The sequence below is a fragment of the Cyanistes caeruleus genome, chromosome 36 (genome assembly GCF_971803275.1).
Source record: "Cyanistes caeruleus chromosome 36, bCyaCae1.hap1.1, whole genome shotgun sequence".
In the NCBI taxonomy this organism is placed as follows: Eukaryota; Metazoa; Chordata; class Aves; order Passeriformes; family Paridae; genus Cyanistes; species Cyanistes caeruleus.
Window position 1 is genome coordinate 1,623,390 of NC_141737.1, and position 13,341 is coordinate 1,636,730.

The 13,341-nt window shown below is 59.8% G+C and overlaps 1 protein-coding gene across 2 annotated transcripts; it reads left to right on the forward strand.

Moving 5' to 3' along the window:
• Nucleotides 1–1,566: 1,566 nt before the first annotated feature.
• Nucleotides 1,567–13,146, forward strand: ZBTB45 (zinc finger and BTB domain containing 45). Of its 2 annotated transcripts, none has more exons than XM_086871645.1 (3): nt 1,567–1,660; nt 5,889–6,848; nt 11,801–13,146. In XM_086871645.1, the coding sequence occupies exons 2-3, from the start codon at nt 5,891–5,893 to the stop codon at nt 12,223–12,225; spliced, it is 1,383 nt and encodes a 460-aa protein (XP_086727771.1). In that variant the 5' UTR covers nt 1,567–1,660; nt 5,889–5,890; the 3' UTR covers nt 12,226–13,146. The 2 variants fall into 2 exon arrangements, with proteins under 2 accessions (XP_086727771.1, XP_086727770.1); XM_086871644.1 differs by lacking the exon at nt 1,567–1,660 and adding an exon at nt 4,642–4,686 and having other exon boundaries at nt 4,998–6,848.
• The last annotated feature ends 195 nt before the right edge of the window (nt 13,147–13,341 follow it).

Sequence of the window (13,341 nt, forward strand, 5' to 3'; positions counted from 1 at the left end):
CAGGTGTCCCAGGACACTCCGGAATTTGGGTGTCACCCCTGTCTGAGGGGACACAGGTGTCCCGGGACACAGGTGTCCCAGGACACCCCGGAATTTGGGTGTCACCCCTGTCTGAGGGGACACAGGTGTCCCAGGACACCCCGGAATTTGGGTGTCACCCCTGTCTGTGGGGACAGAGGTGCCCCAGGACACCCCGGAATTTGGGTGTCACCCCCACCCGAGGGGACACAGGTGTCCCAGGACACCCCGGAATTTGGGTGTCACCCCCACTCAAGGGGACAGAGGTGTCCCAGGACACCCCGGAATTTGGGTGTCACCCCTGTCTGAGGGGACACAGGTGTCCCAGGACACCCCAAATTTGGGTGTCACCCCCACTCAAGGGGACAGAGGTGTCCCAGGACACCCCGGAATTTGGGTGCCACCCCTGTCTGAGGGGACACAGGTGTCCCAGGACACCCCGGAATTTCGGTGTGACCCCCACTCGAGGGGACACAGGTGTCCCAGGACACCCTGGAATTTGGGAGCCACCCAAGGGAGAAGTGTTGGGCTGGTGGGGACCACAGTGATGTCATCTGTGACGTCACCTGTGACGTCACGGTGCCAGCCCTGATGGGGGCTCAGCCTGGCACTAGCCGTGACGTCACAGTGCTGTGTGTGATGTCACAGTGACGTCACATGAGTGAGTGACCCCTTGGGGCTGGGTGGGTCAGAGGGGGCAGCAGCTGCAGCTGGGGGCTTGTGGGGTCATACAAGGGGTCATTGCTGGGGTCACCTGTACAGTGGGGTCAGTCTGCAGAGACACAGAATGACATGGATCACCACGGGTCACCACGGGTCACCACAGGTCACCACAGGTTACCACGGGCCACCAGGGGTCACCATGGGTCACCACGGGTCACCACGGGTCACTGTGGATCACCACAGGTCACCATGGGTCACCACGGGTCACCATGGGTCACTGTGGATCACCACAGGTCATCATGGGTCATCATGGGTCACCATGGGTCATCACAGATCACCATGGGTCACAACGGGTCACCATGGGTCACCACGGGTCACCACGGATTACCATGGGTCACCATGGGTCACCATGGGTCACCACAGGTCACCATGGGTCACCGTGGATCAGCACAGGTCATCATGGGTCACCATGGGTCATCACGGATCACCATGGGTCACAACGGGTCACCATGGCTCACCACGGGTCACCACGGATTACCATGGGTCACCATGGGTCACCATGGGTCACCACGGGTCACCACAGATTACCATGGGTCACCATGGGTCACCACTGGTCAACACACATCAGCTTGGAGAGACACAGAGTGACACGGGCCACCATGGGTCACCGTGGGTCATCACAGGTCACCACAGGTCACCACAGGTCACCACTGGTCACCACAGGTCACCACAGGTCACCACCAGTCACCACTGGTCACAGGTCACCACAGGTCACCACAGGTCACCACTGGTCACCACAGGTCACCACAGGTCACCACCAGTCACCACTGGTCACAGGTCACCACTGGTCACCACAGGTCACCACAGGTCACCACTGGTCACAGGTCACCACTGGTCACCACAGATCAGCCTGGAGAGACACGGAGTGGCACCGGTCAGCGTGGGTCAGCGTGAGTCAACACATGTCAACATGGGTCAGGTCAGCACCTGGAGAACCTGGAGAGACAGAGAGTGGCACCGGTCAGCACGGGTCAGCACGGGTCAGCATGGTTCAGCACGGGTCAGCATGGGTCAGCACAGGTCAGCATGGGTCAGCATGGGTCAGCATGGGTCAGCACAGGTCAGCACGGGTCAGCATGGATCAACATGAGTCCACATAGATGGACATGGACCATCATGGATTGTGAGGAATCAAGATGGCTCCACATGGATGGACATGGAGCATCATGGGCCAAGAGGAGTCAATGTGGGTCCACATGGATGGACACAGACCAACACGGACCAACATGGGTCCACACGGATGGACATGGACCAAAATGTGCCAAGAGGAGTCATCGTGGGTCAATGTGGGTCCACATGGATGGATGTGGACCGACATGGGTCAACATGGGTCCACATAGATGGACATGGAGCATCAAGGATCAAGAGGAGTCAAGATGGGTCCACATGGATGGACTTGGACCAACATGGACCATCATGGACCATCATGGACCAACATGGACCAACATGGACCAACATGGACCATCATGGACCATCATGGACCAACATGGACCAACATGGACCATCATGGACCATCATGGACCAACATGGACCAACATGGACCATCATGGACCATCATGGACCAACACGGACCAACATGGACCAACATGGACCAACATGGACCAACATGGACCAACGCAGACCAACATGGACCAACATGGACCATCATGGACCAACACGGACCAACATGGACCAACATGGACCGACATGGACCAACATGGACCAACATGGACCATCATGGACCAACATGGACCGACATGGACCAACATGGACCAACATGGACCATCATGGACCAACATGGACCGACATGGACCAACATGGACCAACATGGACCAACATGGACCATCATGGACCATCATGGACCAACATGGACCATCATGGACCATCATGGACCAACATGGACCATCATGGACCAACATGGACCAACGCGGACCAACATGGACCATCATGGACCAACATGGACCAACATGGACCAACATGGACCAAGGACCATGGGGGAGCACAGCCTGACACAGGCCAAGAGGGGCCGGTTTGACCCTCTGGGGTCTCTGTGGATCCCTGAGGGTCTGTAGGGGATGCTGGGTCTATAGGGGATCCCTGAAGAGTCCATAGGGGATCCCTGGGGGTCTGTAGGGGATCCCTGAAGGGTCTATAGGGGATCCCTATAGGGTCTGTAGGGGATCCCTGAAGGATCCATAGGGGATCCCTATGGGGTCTGTAGGGGATCCCTGAAGGGTCTATAGGGGATCCCTGAAGGGTCCATAAGGGATCCCTGAAGGGTCCATAGGGGATCCCTGACGGGTCCATAGGGGATCCCTGGGGGTCTGTAGGGGATCCCTGAAGGGTCTATAGGGGATCCCTATAGGGTCTGTAGGGGATCCCTGAAGGGTCCATAGGGGATCCCTATAGGGTCTGTAGGGGATCCCTGAAGGGTCCATAGGGGATCCCTGAAGGGTCTATAGGGGATCCTTGAAGGGTCTATAGGGGATCCCTGGGGGATCCATGGGGGATCCCTGGGGGATCCATGGGGGATCCCTGAAGGGTCCATAGGGGATCCCTGAAGGGTCTGTAGGGGATCCCTGAAGGGTCTGTAGGGGATCCCTGTGGGATCCATGGGGATCCCTGAAGGGTCTGTAGGGGATCCCTGAAGGGTCTGTAGGGGATCCCTGAAGGGTCCATAGGGATCCCTGAAGGGTCTATAGGGGATCCCTGACGGGTCCATAGGGGATCTCTGAAGGGTCTGTAGGGGATCTCTGAAGGGTCCATAGGGGATCCCTGATGGGTCCATAGGGGATCCCTGACGGGTCCATAGGGGATCCCTGAAGGGTCTGTAGGGGATCCCTGAAGGGTCTGTAGGGGATCCCTGTGGGATCCATGGGGATCCCTGAAGGGTCTGTAGGGGATCCCTGAAGGGTCTGTAGGGGATCCCTGAAGGGTCCATAGGGATCCCTGAAGGGTCTATAGGGGATCCCTGACGGGTCCATAGGGGATCTCTGAAGGGTCTGTAGGGGATCTCTGAAGGGTCCATAGGGGATCCCTGATGGGTCCATAGGGGATCCCTGACGGGTCCATAGGGGATCCCTGAAGGGTCTGTAGGGGATCCCTGAAGGGTCTGTAGGGGATCCCTGTGGGATCCATGGGGATCCCTGAGGGAGTCTGTAGGGGAACCCAGCCCTACAGGGATTCCTACAGAATCCCTGTGGAATCCATAGGGAGTCCAGACCTCATGGGGATCCCTGCAGAGATCCATGGGAGGTCTCCAGCCCCACCATGGGGGTCCCTGTGCGGGTCTATAGGGGTCTCCAGCCTTATTGAGCTCTCTGTTCCTGACCCTGGAGGTCCCTATGGGGGTCTATAGGGGTCTGCAGCCCTATTGGGGTGGGTAGTAGGGTCCCCATAAGGGATTGTAGGAGCCTCTTGGGGTCCCCGTGAGGGTTCCTGGGGGGTCTGTGGGGACATTGGGGTCCCCGTGAGGATTCTTGGGGGGTCTGTGGGGACATTGGGGTCCCCATGATGATTCTTGGGGGGGTCCATGGGGACTTTGGGGTCCCCGTGAGGGTTCCTGGGGGGGTCTGTGGGGACTTTGGGGTCTCCGTGAGGGTTCCTTGGGGGGTCTTTGGGAACTTTGGGGTCTCCGTGAGGATTCTTGGGGGGTCCGTGGGACCTTTGAGGTCCCCGTGAGGATTTTTGGGGGGGTCCATGGGACTTTTGGGGTGCCGGTGATGATTTCTGGGGGGCGTCCATGGGGATTTTGGGGTCCCGGTGAGGATCCCGCTCCCGGGATTCCCTATGGACGATCCGGAACCTCCGGCCCACCAGGGGGCGCCATCCGTCCCGCGGCCGCTCCTCACGTCTCTATGGCGGGAGGGGGAGGCGCGCTGGGCCCTCTCGATGATCCACACTCGCTTCCGGTCTGGTCTAGCGGAAGTGACGTCAGAGAGCGGCGGCGGCGGGAGCAGGAGCGAGGTGTGGGGGAGGGGCCGGGGGTGTCCTGGAGGTTTTGGGGGTGGGGGAGGGGAAAGGGTGGGGTCGGAAGATCCCGAGGGGTCCGGGGAGGGTGGGAAATTGGCTCGGGTGGTTCCGGCTGTCGTGACAGGTCGGCGACATCCCGCCCGGTGTCCCTCGGGGCCCCCCGGTGATGTCACCGGGTCCGTGCGCGGCGCGCGGTGACGTCACACGGGGTGTCCCCCATCAATGTCCCCGGGCCCTGGTGACGTCACACGGGGTGTCCCCAGCCCCCGTTCCCGTAGAATGTCCCCAACCCCGTCTCTCCGCAGGTACCGCCAGCCTCGCCGCTGTCCCGCCGTCCCGGTGTCTCACTGTCCCGGTGTCTCACTGTCCCGGTGTCCCGGTGTGTCCCGGTGTGTCCCGGTGTCTCACTGTCCCGCTGTCCCGGCGTGTCCCGGTGTCTCACTGTCCCACTGTCCCACTGTCCCGGTGTGTCCCGGTGTGTCCCGGTGTCCCGGTGTGTCCCGGTGTGTCCCGGTGTCCCGGTGTGTCCCGGTGTGTCCCGGTGTCTCACTGTCCCACTGTCCCGGTGTGTCCCGGTGTGTCCCCCTGTCCCGGTGTCCCCGCTGTCCCCACTATCTCCGTCTCTTGCCGTGTCCCAGCTGTCGCTGCCATCTCTGTGTCCCCCGTGTCCCTGTTTCACTGTGTCCCCTCTAACCCCACAGTGTCCCCGGTGTCCCCGTGTCCCCTGTAACCTCACTGTGTCCCCGGTGTCCCCAGTGTCCCCTGTAACCCCACTGTGTCCCTGGTGTCCCCGTGTCCCCGGTGTCCCTGTGTGCCCTGTAACCTTGGCGTCCCCGGTGTCCCGGTGTCCCCGTGTCCCCTGTAACCCTGGTGTCCCCAGTGTCCCCGGTGTCCCCAGTGTCCCCACTGTCCCCTGTAACCTCCCGGTGTCCCCAGTGTCCCCGGTGTCCCCTGTAACCTCCCGGTGTCCCCGGTGTCCCCGTGTCCCCTGTAACCCTGGTGTCCCCAGTGTCCCCAGTGTCCCCTGTAACCCCACCGTGTCCCCGGTGTCCCCGGTGTCCCCTGTAACCTCCCGGTGTCCCCGGTGTCCCCGTGTCACCTGTAACCCCCCGGTGTCCCCAGTGTCCCCGTGTCCCCTGTAACCCCACCGTGTTCCTGGTGTCCCCAGTGTCCCCGGTGTCCCCGTGTCCCCACAGCCATGCCCGAGGCCGTGCACTACATCCACCTGCAGAACTTCAGCCGCTCGCTGCTGGAGACCCTCAACGGGCAGCGCGTGGCCGGCCAGTTCTGCGACGTCACCGTGCGCATCCGCGAGGCCTCGCTGCGCGCCCACCGCTGCGTGCTGGCCGCCGGCAGCCCCTTCTTCCACGACAAGCTGCTGCTGGGCCACTCGGCCATCGAGGTGCCGCCCGTGGTGCCCTCGGCGGCCGTGCGCCAGCTGGTGGAGTTCCTCTACAGCGGCAGCCTGGTGGTGGCCCAGTCCGAGGCGCTGCACATCCTGACGGCCGCCTCGGTGCTGCAGATCAAGACGGTCATCGACGAGTGCACGCAGATCATCTCGCAGGGCCGCGGCCCCGCCGCGCTGCCCCCGCCCCACAAAGCGCCGGGGCCGCCGCTGGTGTCGCCGCCGGAGCTCGAGGGGCTCTCGGAGCCGGTGCCCAGCGGCCACAGCCGCAAGCAGCGGCAGCCGCTGCGCCTGGCGCCGGCGCTCAAGGAGGAGCGCGAGGACTTGGAGGAGGAGGAGGAGGAGGAGGAGGAGGAGGGAGAGGATGAAGAGGGGCCTCAGGAAGGTGTTGCCCCACCAGGTGTGGCCCCTCCACCCTTCCCCACCGCGGAGCCCCCGTTTTTTGGCGCCCCCGAGGTTTTCCCCGACGCTTTCCTGCCGCCCTGGCCCGGCGACGACGGCGGCGGCGGCGGCGCCTTCGGGCCCGAGCGCGGCCGGGAGGCGCCGGTGGGGGACGGCTTCGGGTTTGGGGCCCCCCCAGCTTTGGCACCGCCCTATGAGGGGGGGATGGAGGGGGGCACTGTCCCCATGGCCCCCCCGGCACCCTCGGCCGGGCCCCACCGCGGCCCCCAGCCCCCCTACCAGTGCAGCCACTGCCAGAAGAGCTTCAGCTCCCGCAAGAACTACACCAAGCACATGTTCATCCACTCAGGTGAGCGGGGGGACGCGCTGGGGAGGGGTCCTGGTGACACAGCTGGGGCTGGTGGTGGCACACCTGAGTCTGGTGGTGACACACCTGGGTCTGGTGGTGACACACCTGGGTCTCATGGTGACACAGCTGGGTCTCATGGTGACACGTGTGGGTCTGGTGGTGACACACCTGGGTCTGGTGGTGACACCTGGGTCTGGTGGTGACACACCTGGGTGTCATGGTGACACACCTGGGACTCATGGTGACACATAGTGGTGTCCTGCCTCCATCCCTGCTGCCCTGGATCAATCCCTTGGTGTCCTGCCAGTTGAGTTCCATTGACCCACACTGGCCAGTGCTGACCAGTGCTGGCCAGTGCTGACCAGTGCTGGCCTGTGCTGACCAGTGCTGACCAGTGCTGGCCTGTGCTGACCAGTGATGACCAGTGCTGGCCTGTGCTGACCAGTGCTGACCAGTGCTGGCTTGTGCTGACCAGTGCTGGCCTGTGCTGACCAGTGCTGGCCTGTGCTGACCAGCGCTGACCAGTGCTGGCTTGTGCTGACCAGTGCTGGCCTGTGCTGACCAGTGCTGGCCTGTGCTGACCACTGCTGACCAGTGCTGGCTTGTGCTGACCAGTGCTGGCCTGTGCTGACCAGTGCTGGCCTGTGCTGACCAGCGCTGACCAGTGCTGGCTTGTGCTGACCAGTGCTGGCCTGTGCTGACCAGTGCTGGCCTGTGCTGACCAGCGCTGACCAGCGCTGGCCAGTGTTGACCCACATTGGCCTCTACTGGCCCACACTGGCCTGTGCTGACCCACCTTGGCTTGTCCTAACCCGTGCTGGTCTGTGCTGACCCACGTTTGCCCATGCTGGCCAATGTTGGCCCCCATTGGTCTGTACCGACCCACGCTGGCCTCTGCTGGAGGCTTCACTGGCCCAGTGCTGACCCATGGTGGCCCCTGCTGACCCACACTGACCCCTCTTGGTCATTTTGACTCGTGTCTCTCCATGTCCATCCACTTTGGCCTGGCTGGGTCCGTGATGTCCCAGGTCACTCTGTGCTGAACCACCGCTCACCTGGCTTCACCCACGTTGACCCGTGGTGGCCCCGGCCAACTGCCGGTGCTCCAGGTTGAGTTACGGTGACCCGTGGTGGCCCCGGCCAACTGCCGGTGCTCCACGTTGAGCTACGGTGACCCGTGGTGGCCCCGGTCAACTGCCGGTGCTCCACGTTGAGCTACGGTGATCGGTGGTGGCCCTGGTCAATTGCCGGTGCTCCACGTTGAGCTACGGTGACCCGTGGTGGCCCTGGTCAACTGCTCGTGCTCCACGTTGAGTTACGGTGGCCGGTGGTGGCCCTGGTCAATTGCCGGTGCTCCATGTTGAGCTACGGTGACTCGTGGTGGCCCCGGTCAACTGCTGGTGCTCCACGTTGAGCTACGGTGATCCATGGTGGCCCTGGTCAACTGCCGGTGCTCCACGTTGAGTTATGGTGACCCATGGTGGCCCTGGTCAACTGCTGGTGCTCCATGTTGAGCTATGGTGACCCATGGTGGCCCTGGTCAACTGCTGGTGCTCCACGTTGAGTTATGGTGACCCATGGTGGCCCTGGTCAACTGCCGGTGCTCCATGTTGAGCTACGGTGATCCATGGTGGCCCTGGTCAACTGCCGGTGCTCCACGTTGAGTTATGGTGACCCATGGTGGCCCTGGTCAACTGCCGGTGCTCCATGTTGAGCTACGGTGATCCATGGTGGCCCCGGTCAACTGCTGGTGCTCCACATTGAGTTATGGTGACCCGTGGTGGCCCCGGTCAAGTGCCGGTGCTCCACCTTGAGCTACGGTGACCCGTGGTGGCCCCGGCCAACTGCCGGTGCTCCACGTTGAGTTATGGTGACCCGTGGTGGCCCCGGTCAACTGCCAGTGCTCCATGTTGAGTTACGGTGGCCCATGGTGGCCCCGGTCAACTGCCGGTGCTCCACATTGAGTTACGGTGGCCCATGGTGGCCCCGGTCAAGTGCCAGTGCACCACGTTGAGTTACGGTGACCCGTGGTGGCCCCGGTCAATCCGTGGTGACTCATATTGATCGATCCGTGCTAATCGATCCATTGGTCCATGTGGATCTCTATCAGTCCACATTGAACCATCTGGACTCTGTTGACTTCCGTTGATTTGGGTTGGTCCTTGTTGACCCACGTTGATCGGTGTTGGCCCAAATTGACCTGTAGTGATCCATGTTGGCCAGTGTTGATCAATGTTGGCCAGTATTGATCCATGTTGGCCAGTGTTGATCCATGTTGGCCAGTATTGATCCATGTTGGCCAGTGTTGATCCATGTTGGCCAGTATTGATCCATGTTGGCCAGTGTTGATCCATGTTGGCCAGTATTGATCCATGTTGGCCAGTGTTGATCCATGTAGGCCAGTGTTGATCCATATTGGCCCATCTCGATCCGTGTTGGCCCATACTTGACCTGTACTGATCCATCTTGGCACACGTTGGCCCATGTTGAGCCTGTTGGCCTGTTCCAATTCGTGTTGACGCCTGGTGACCCACATGGACCTGTATTGATCCATGTTGACCCACATTGATCTGTTTTGGCCCACATGGACCTGTATCGATCCATGTTGGCCCACATGGACCTGTATTGATCCATTTTTGGCCCACAGTGATCCATTTTGGGCTCATTTGATCCATATTGGCCCACATTGACCTGTATTGATCTATCTTGACCCACACTGATCCATGTTGACCCACGCTGACTGATATTGATCCATGTTGGCCCACATTGATCCATTTTGGCCCATGCTGACCCACATTGATCCATGTTGGCCCACATTGACCTTTATTGATCCATGTTGACCCACAGTGATCCATTTTGGGCTCATTTGACCCACACTGATCCATGTTGGCCCATGTTGACCTGTATTGATCCATGTTGACCCACATTGACTGATATTGATCCATGTTGACCCACATTGATCCATTTTGGGCTCATTTGACCCACATTGATCCATGTTGGCCCATGTTGACCTGTATTGATCCATGTTGACCCACACTGATCCATTTTGGGGTCACGTTGACCTGTATTGATCCATGTTGGCCCACACTGATCTGTACTGATCCATGTTGACCCACGTTGACTGATATTGATCCATGTTGACCAGTATTGATCCATGTTGACCTGCATTGACCTGTGTTGATGTATGTTGACCCACACTGATCCATTTTGGCCCTTGTAAGCCCATATTGATCCATGTTGACCGAAGTTGATCTCTTTTGGGCTCATGTTGACCCACATTGATCCATGTTGACCCACATGGACCTGTATTGATCCGTCTTGACCCACACTGATCCATGTTGACCCACGTTGACTGATATTGATCCATGCTGACCCACACTGATCTATGTTGACTCACCTTGACCTGTATCGAGCCATATTGGCCCACATTGACCTGTATTGATCCATGTTGACCCACATTGACCTGTATTGATCCATGTTGACCCACATTGACCTGTATTGATCCATGTTGACCCACCTTGACCTGTATTGATCCATGTTGGCCCACACTGACCTTTATTGATCCATGTTGACCCACCTTGACCTGTATTGATCCATGTTGACCCACACTGACCTGTATTGATCCATGTTGGCCCACACTGACCTTTATTGATCCATGTTGACCCACCTTGACCTGTATTGATCCATGTTGACCCACCTTGACCTGTATTGATCCATGCTGACCCACCTTGACCTTTATTGATCCATGTTGACCCACATTGACCTGTATTGATCCATGTTGGCCCACACTGACCTGTATTGATCCATGTTGGCCCACATTGACCTGTATTGATCCATGTTGACCCACATTGACCTGTATTGATCCATGCTGACCCACATTGACCTGTATTGATCCATGGTGACCCACCTTGACCTGTATTGATCCATGTTGACCCACCTTGACCTGTATTGATCCATGTTGACCCACATTGACCTGTATTGATCCATGTTGGCCCACACTGACCTGTATTGATCCATGTTGGCCCACATTGACCTGTATTGATCCATGCTGACCCACATTGACCTGTATTGATCCATGGTGACCCACATTGACCTGTATTGATCCATGTTGACCCACCTTGACCTGTATTGATCCATGTTGGCCCACATTGACCTGTATTGATCCATGCTGACCCACATTGACCTGTATTGATCCATGTTGACCCACCTTGACCTGTATTGATCCATGTTGGCCCACATTGACCTGTATTGATCCATGTTGGCCCACATTGACCTGTATTGATCCATGTTGACCCCTTTTGACACACACTGACCAGTACTGATGTATGTTGGCCCCAATTGAACCATATTGACCTGTACTGACCTATATTGACCCACATGGACCGGTATTGAGCCACACTGACCGGTACTGACCCACACTGACCCACACTGACCCACACTGACCCACACTGACCCACACTGACCTTTACTGACCCATACTGACCTGTACTGACTCACACTGACCTGTACTGACCCACACTGACCCACACTGACCCACACTGGCCTGTACTGACTCACACTGACCGGTACCAGTCCACACTGACCTGTACTGACCCACACTGACCTGTACTGACCCACACTGACCTGTACTGACTCACACTGACCTGTACTGACTCACACTGACCGGTACCAGTCCACACTGACCTGTACTGACCCACACTGACCTGTACTGACCCATACTGACCGGTACCAATCCACACTGACCTGTACTGACCCACACTGACCTATACTGACTCACACTGACCGGTACCAATCCACACTGACCTGTACTGACCCACACTGACCTGTACTGACCCATACTGACCGGTACCAATCCACACTGACCTGTACCGACCCCTGCTGACCCACACTGATGGTGCCAATCCAGGCTGCCCCACACTGACTCCAGTTGCCCCACATTTTCCTCTCCGCAGGCGAGAAGCCCCACCAGTGCTCTATCTGCTGGCGCTCCTTCTCCCTCCGGGACTACCTGCTCAAGCACATGGTGACGCACACGGGCGTCCGTGCCTTCCAGTGCGGCGTCTGCTGCAAGCGCTTCACCCAGAAGAGCTCCCTTAACGTCCACATGCGCACGCACCGCCCCGAGCGCTTCCAGTGCCGCCTCTGCACCAAGGGCTTCTCCCACCGCACCCTCCTGGAGCGCCACGCTGCTGCCTCGCACCCCGTGCCCCCGCCGGGGCCGCCGCCAGGGCCGCCGCCGGGGCCACCGCCGGGGCTACCACCGGGGCTACCACCGGGACCGCCGCCGGGGCCGCCGCTGGGACCGCCAGCAGAACCTGGACTGGGCACGTGGCCAGGGCCGGATGCTGCAGGTGCTGGCCCCACTCACACGGCGTGAAGGGGAGACCCTGCCCCTCCAAGAGCCTTGAGGGTGGACCTGGGGGCTCCTCGGTGCCTGCGGGTCCGGTGGAGCATCCGGGGTGAAGCCTGGAGGAAGCGGCCGAGACGCTCTCCGTCAGATTCAGGAAGTTGTGGGGGTGTTCCCAGCGACAGGAGAAGGGGACCAGGACACCCCAATGGGAACGGGGACGTGGGGAACGTCCGGGGCTCTTTGCAGCACCAGGATGGTGGAACAAATCCTGCTGGGAACTGCGCCGGGGCACCTGGAATCCAGGAGGAGGTGGGCAATGGCCAACGCAGCATCACCGAGGAGCTGGGGAAGCTCAGTGGCTCTGGTGGTGGCGGGTGATGACATCGATGACCTGATGGCACCGCCAGAACGTTCTGGAACTGAGCTGGGCACAGGGATTGGATGGATGGACCACACCATGAGTCCAGAGGAGGCCATGGAGATGCTCAGAGGGCTGGACAGAGTTGAGGTGTCCCACCCGGAGAAGGGAAGGACCTGGGGACACCTGAGAGCCCCTTCCAGTGCCTGAAGGGGCTCCAAGGGCTGCAGAGGGACTTTGGACAAAGGCCTGGGGTGCCAGGACACAGGGAATGGCTTCCCACTGGAAAAGGGGCGACGGAGGTGGAATTTTGGGGAGAAATTCCTGCCTGTGAGGGGCTGGAATGGCATTCCCAGTGAAGCTGGGTCAGTGGAAGGTCCCTGCCCACAAAGCGTTTCATGGCTCGGTGACCGTGACCCCACCCCGGCCACGGAAGGACACCTGGAGGGACACAGGGTCCCTCCTTGTCCCCTCCCCAGCACGTGGCTCCTGCCCCCCTCAGACGGTGACAACGAACACGGGGGGTTTATCGACCATTCTGGTGACGTTATTGCCGTTTTTTACACTAAAAATCTCTGATGTCCCTGTGATGTGTCCCCTGCTCAGCTTTGGTATGCGGCCGCCCGTTTGTGGCCATGTCAAGAGCCCAAACCCATCCCTGTGGCCACTGGCCACGTCCCCCCCGGGTCAGTTTCTCCAGCCGTGGGTGCCGGTGGCCACGCCATGTCCCCACGGCCACCGGCCATCTCACGGCTCCATCACAAACCCCCCCGAGATCCACACAG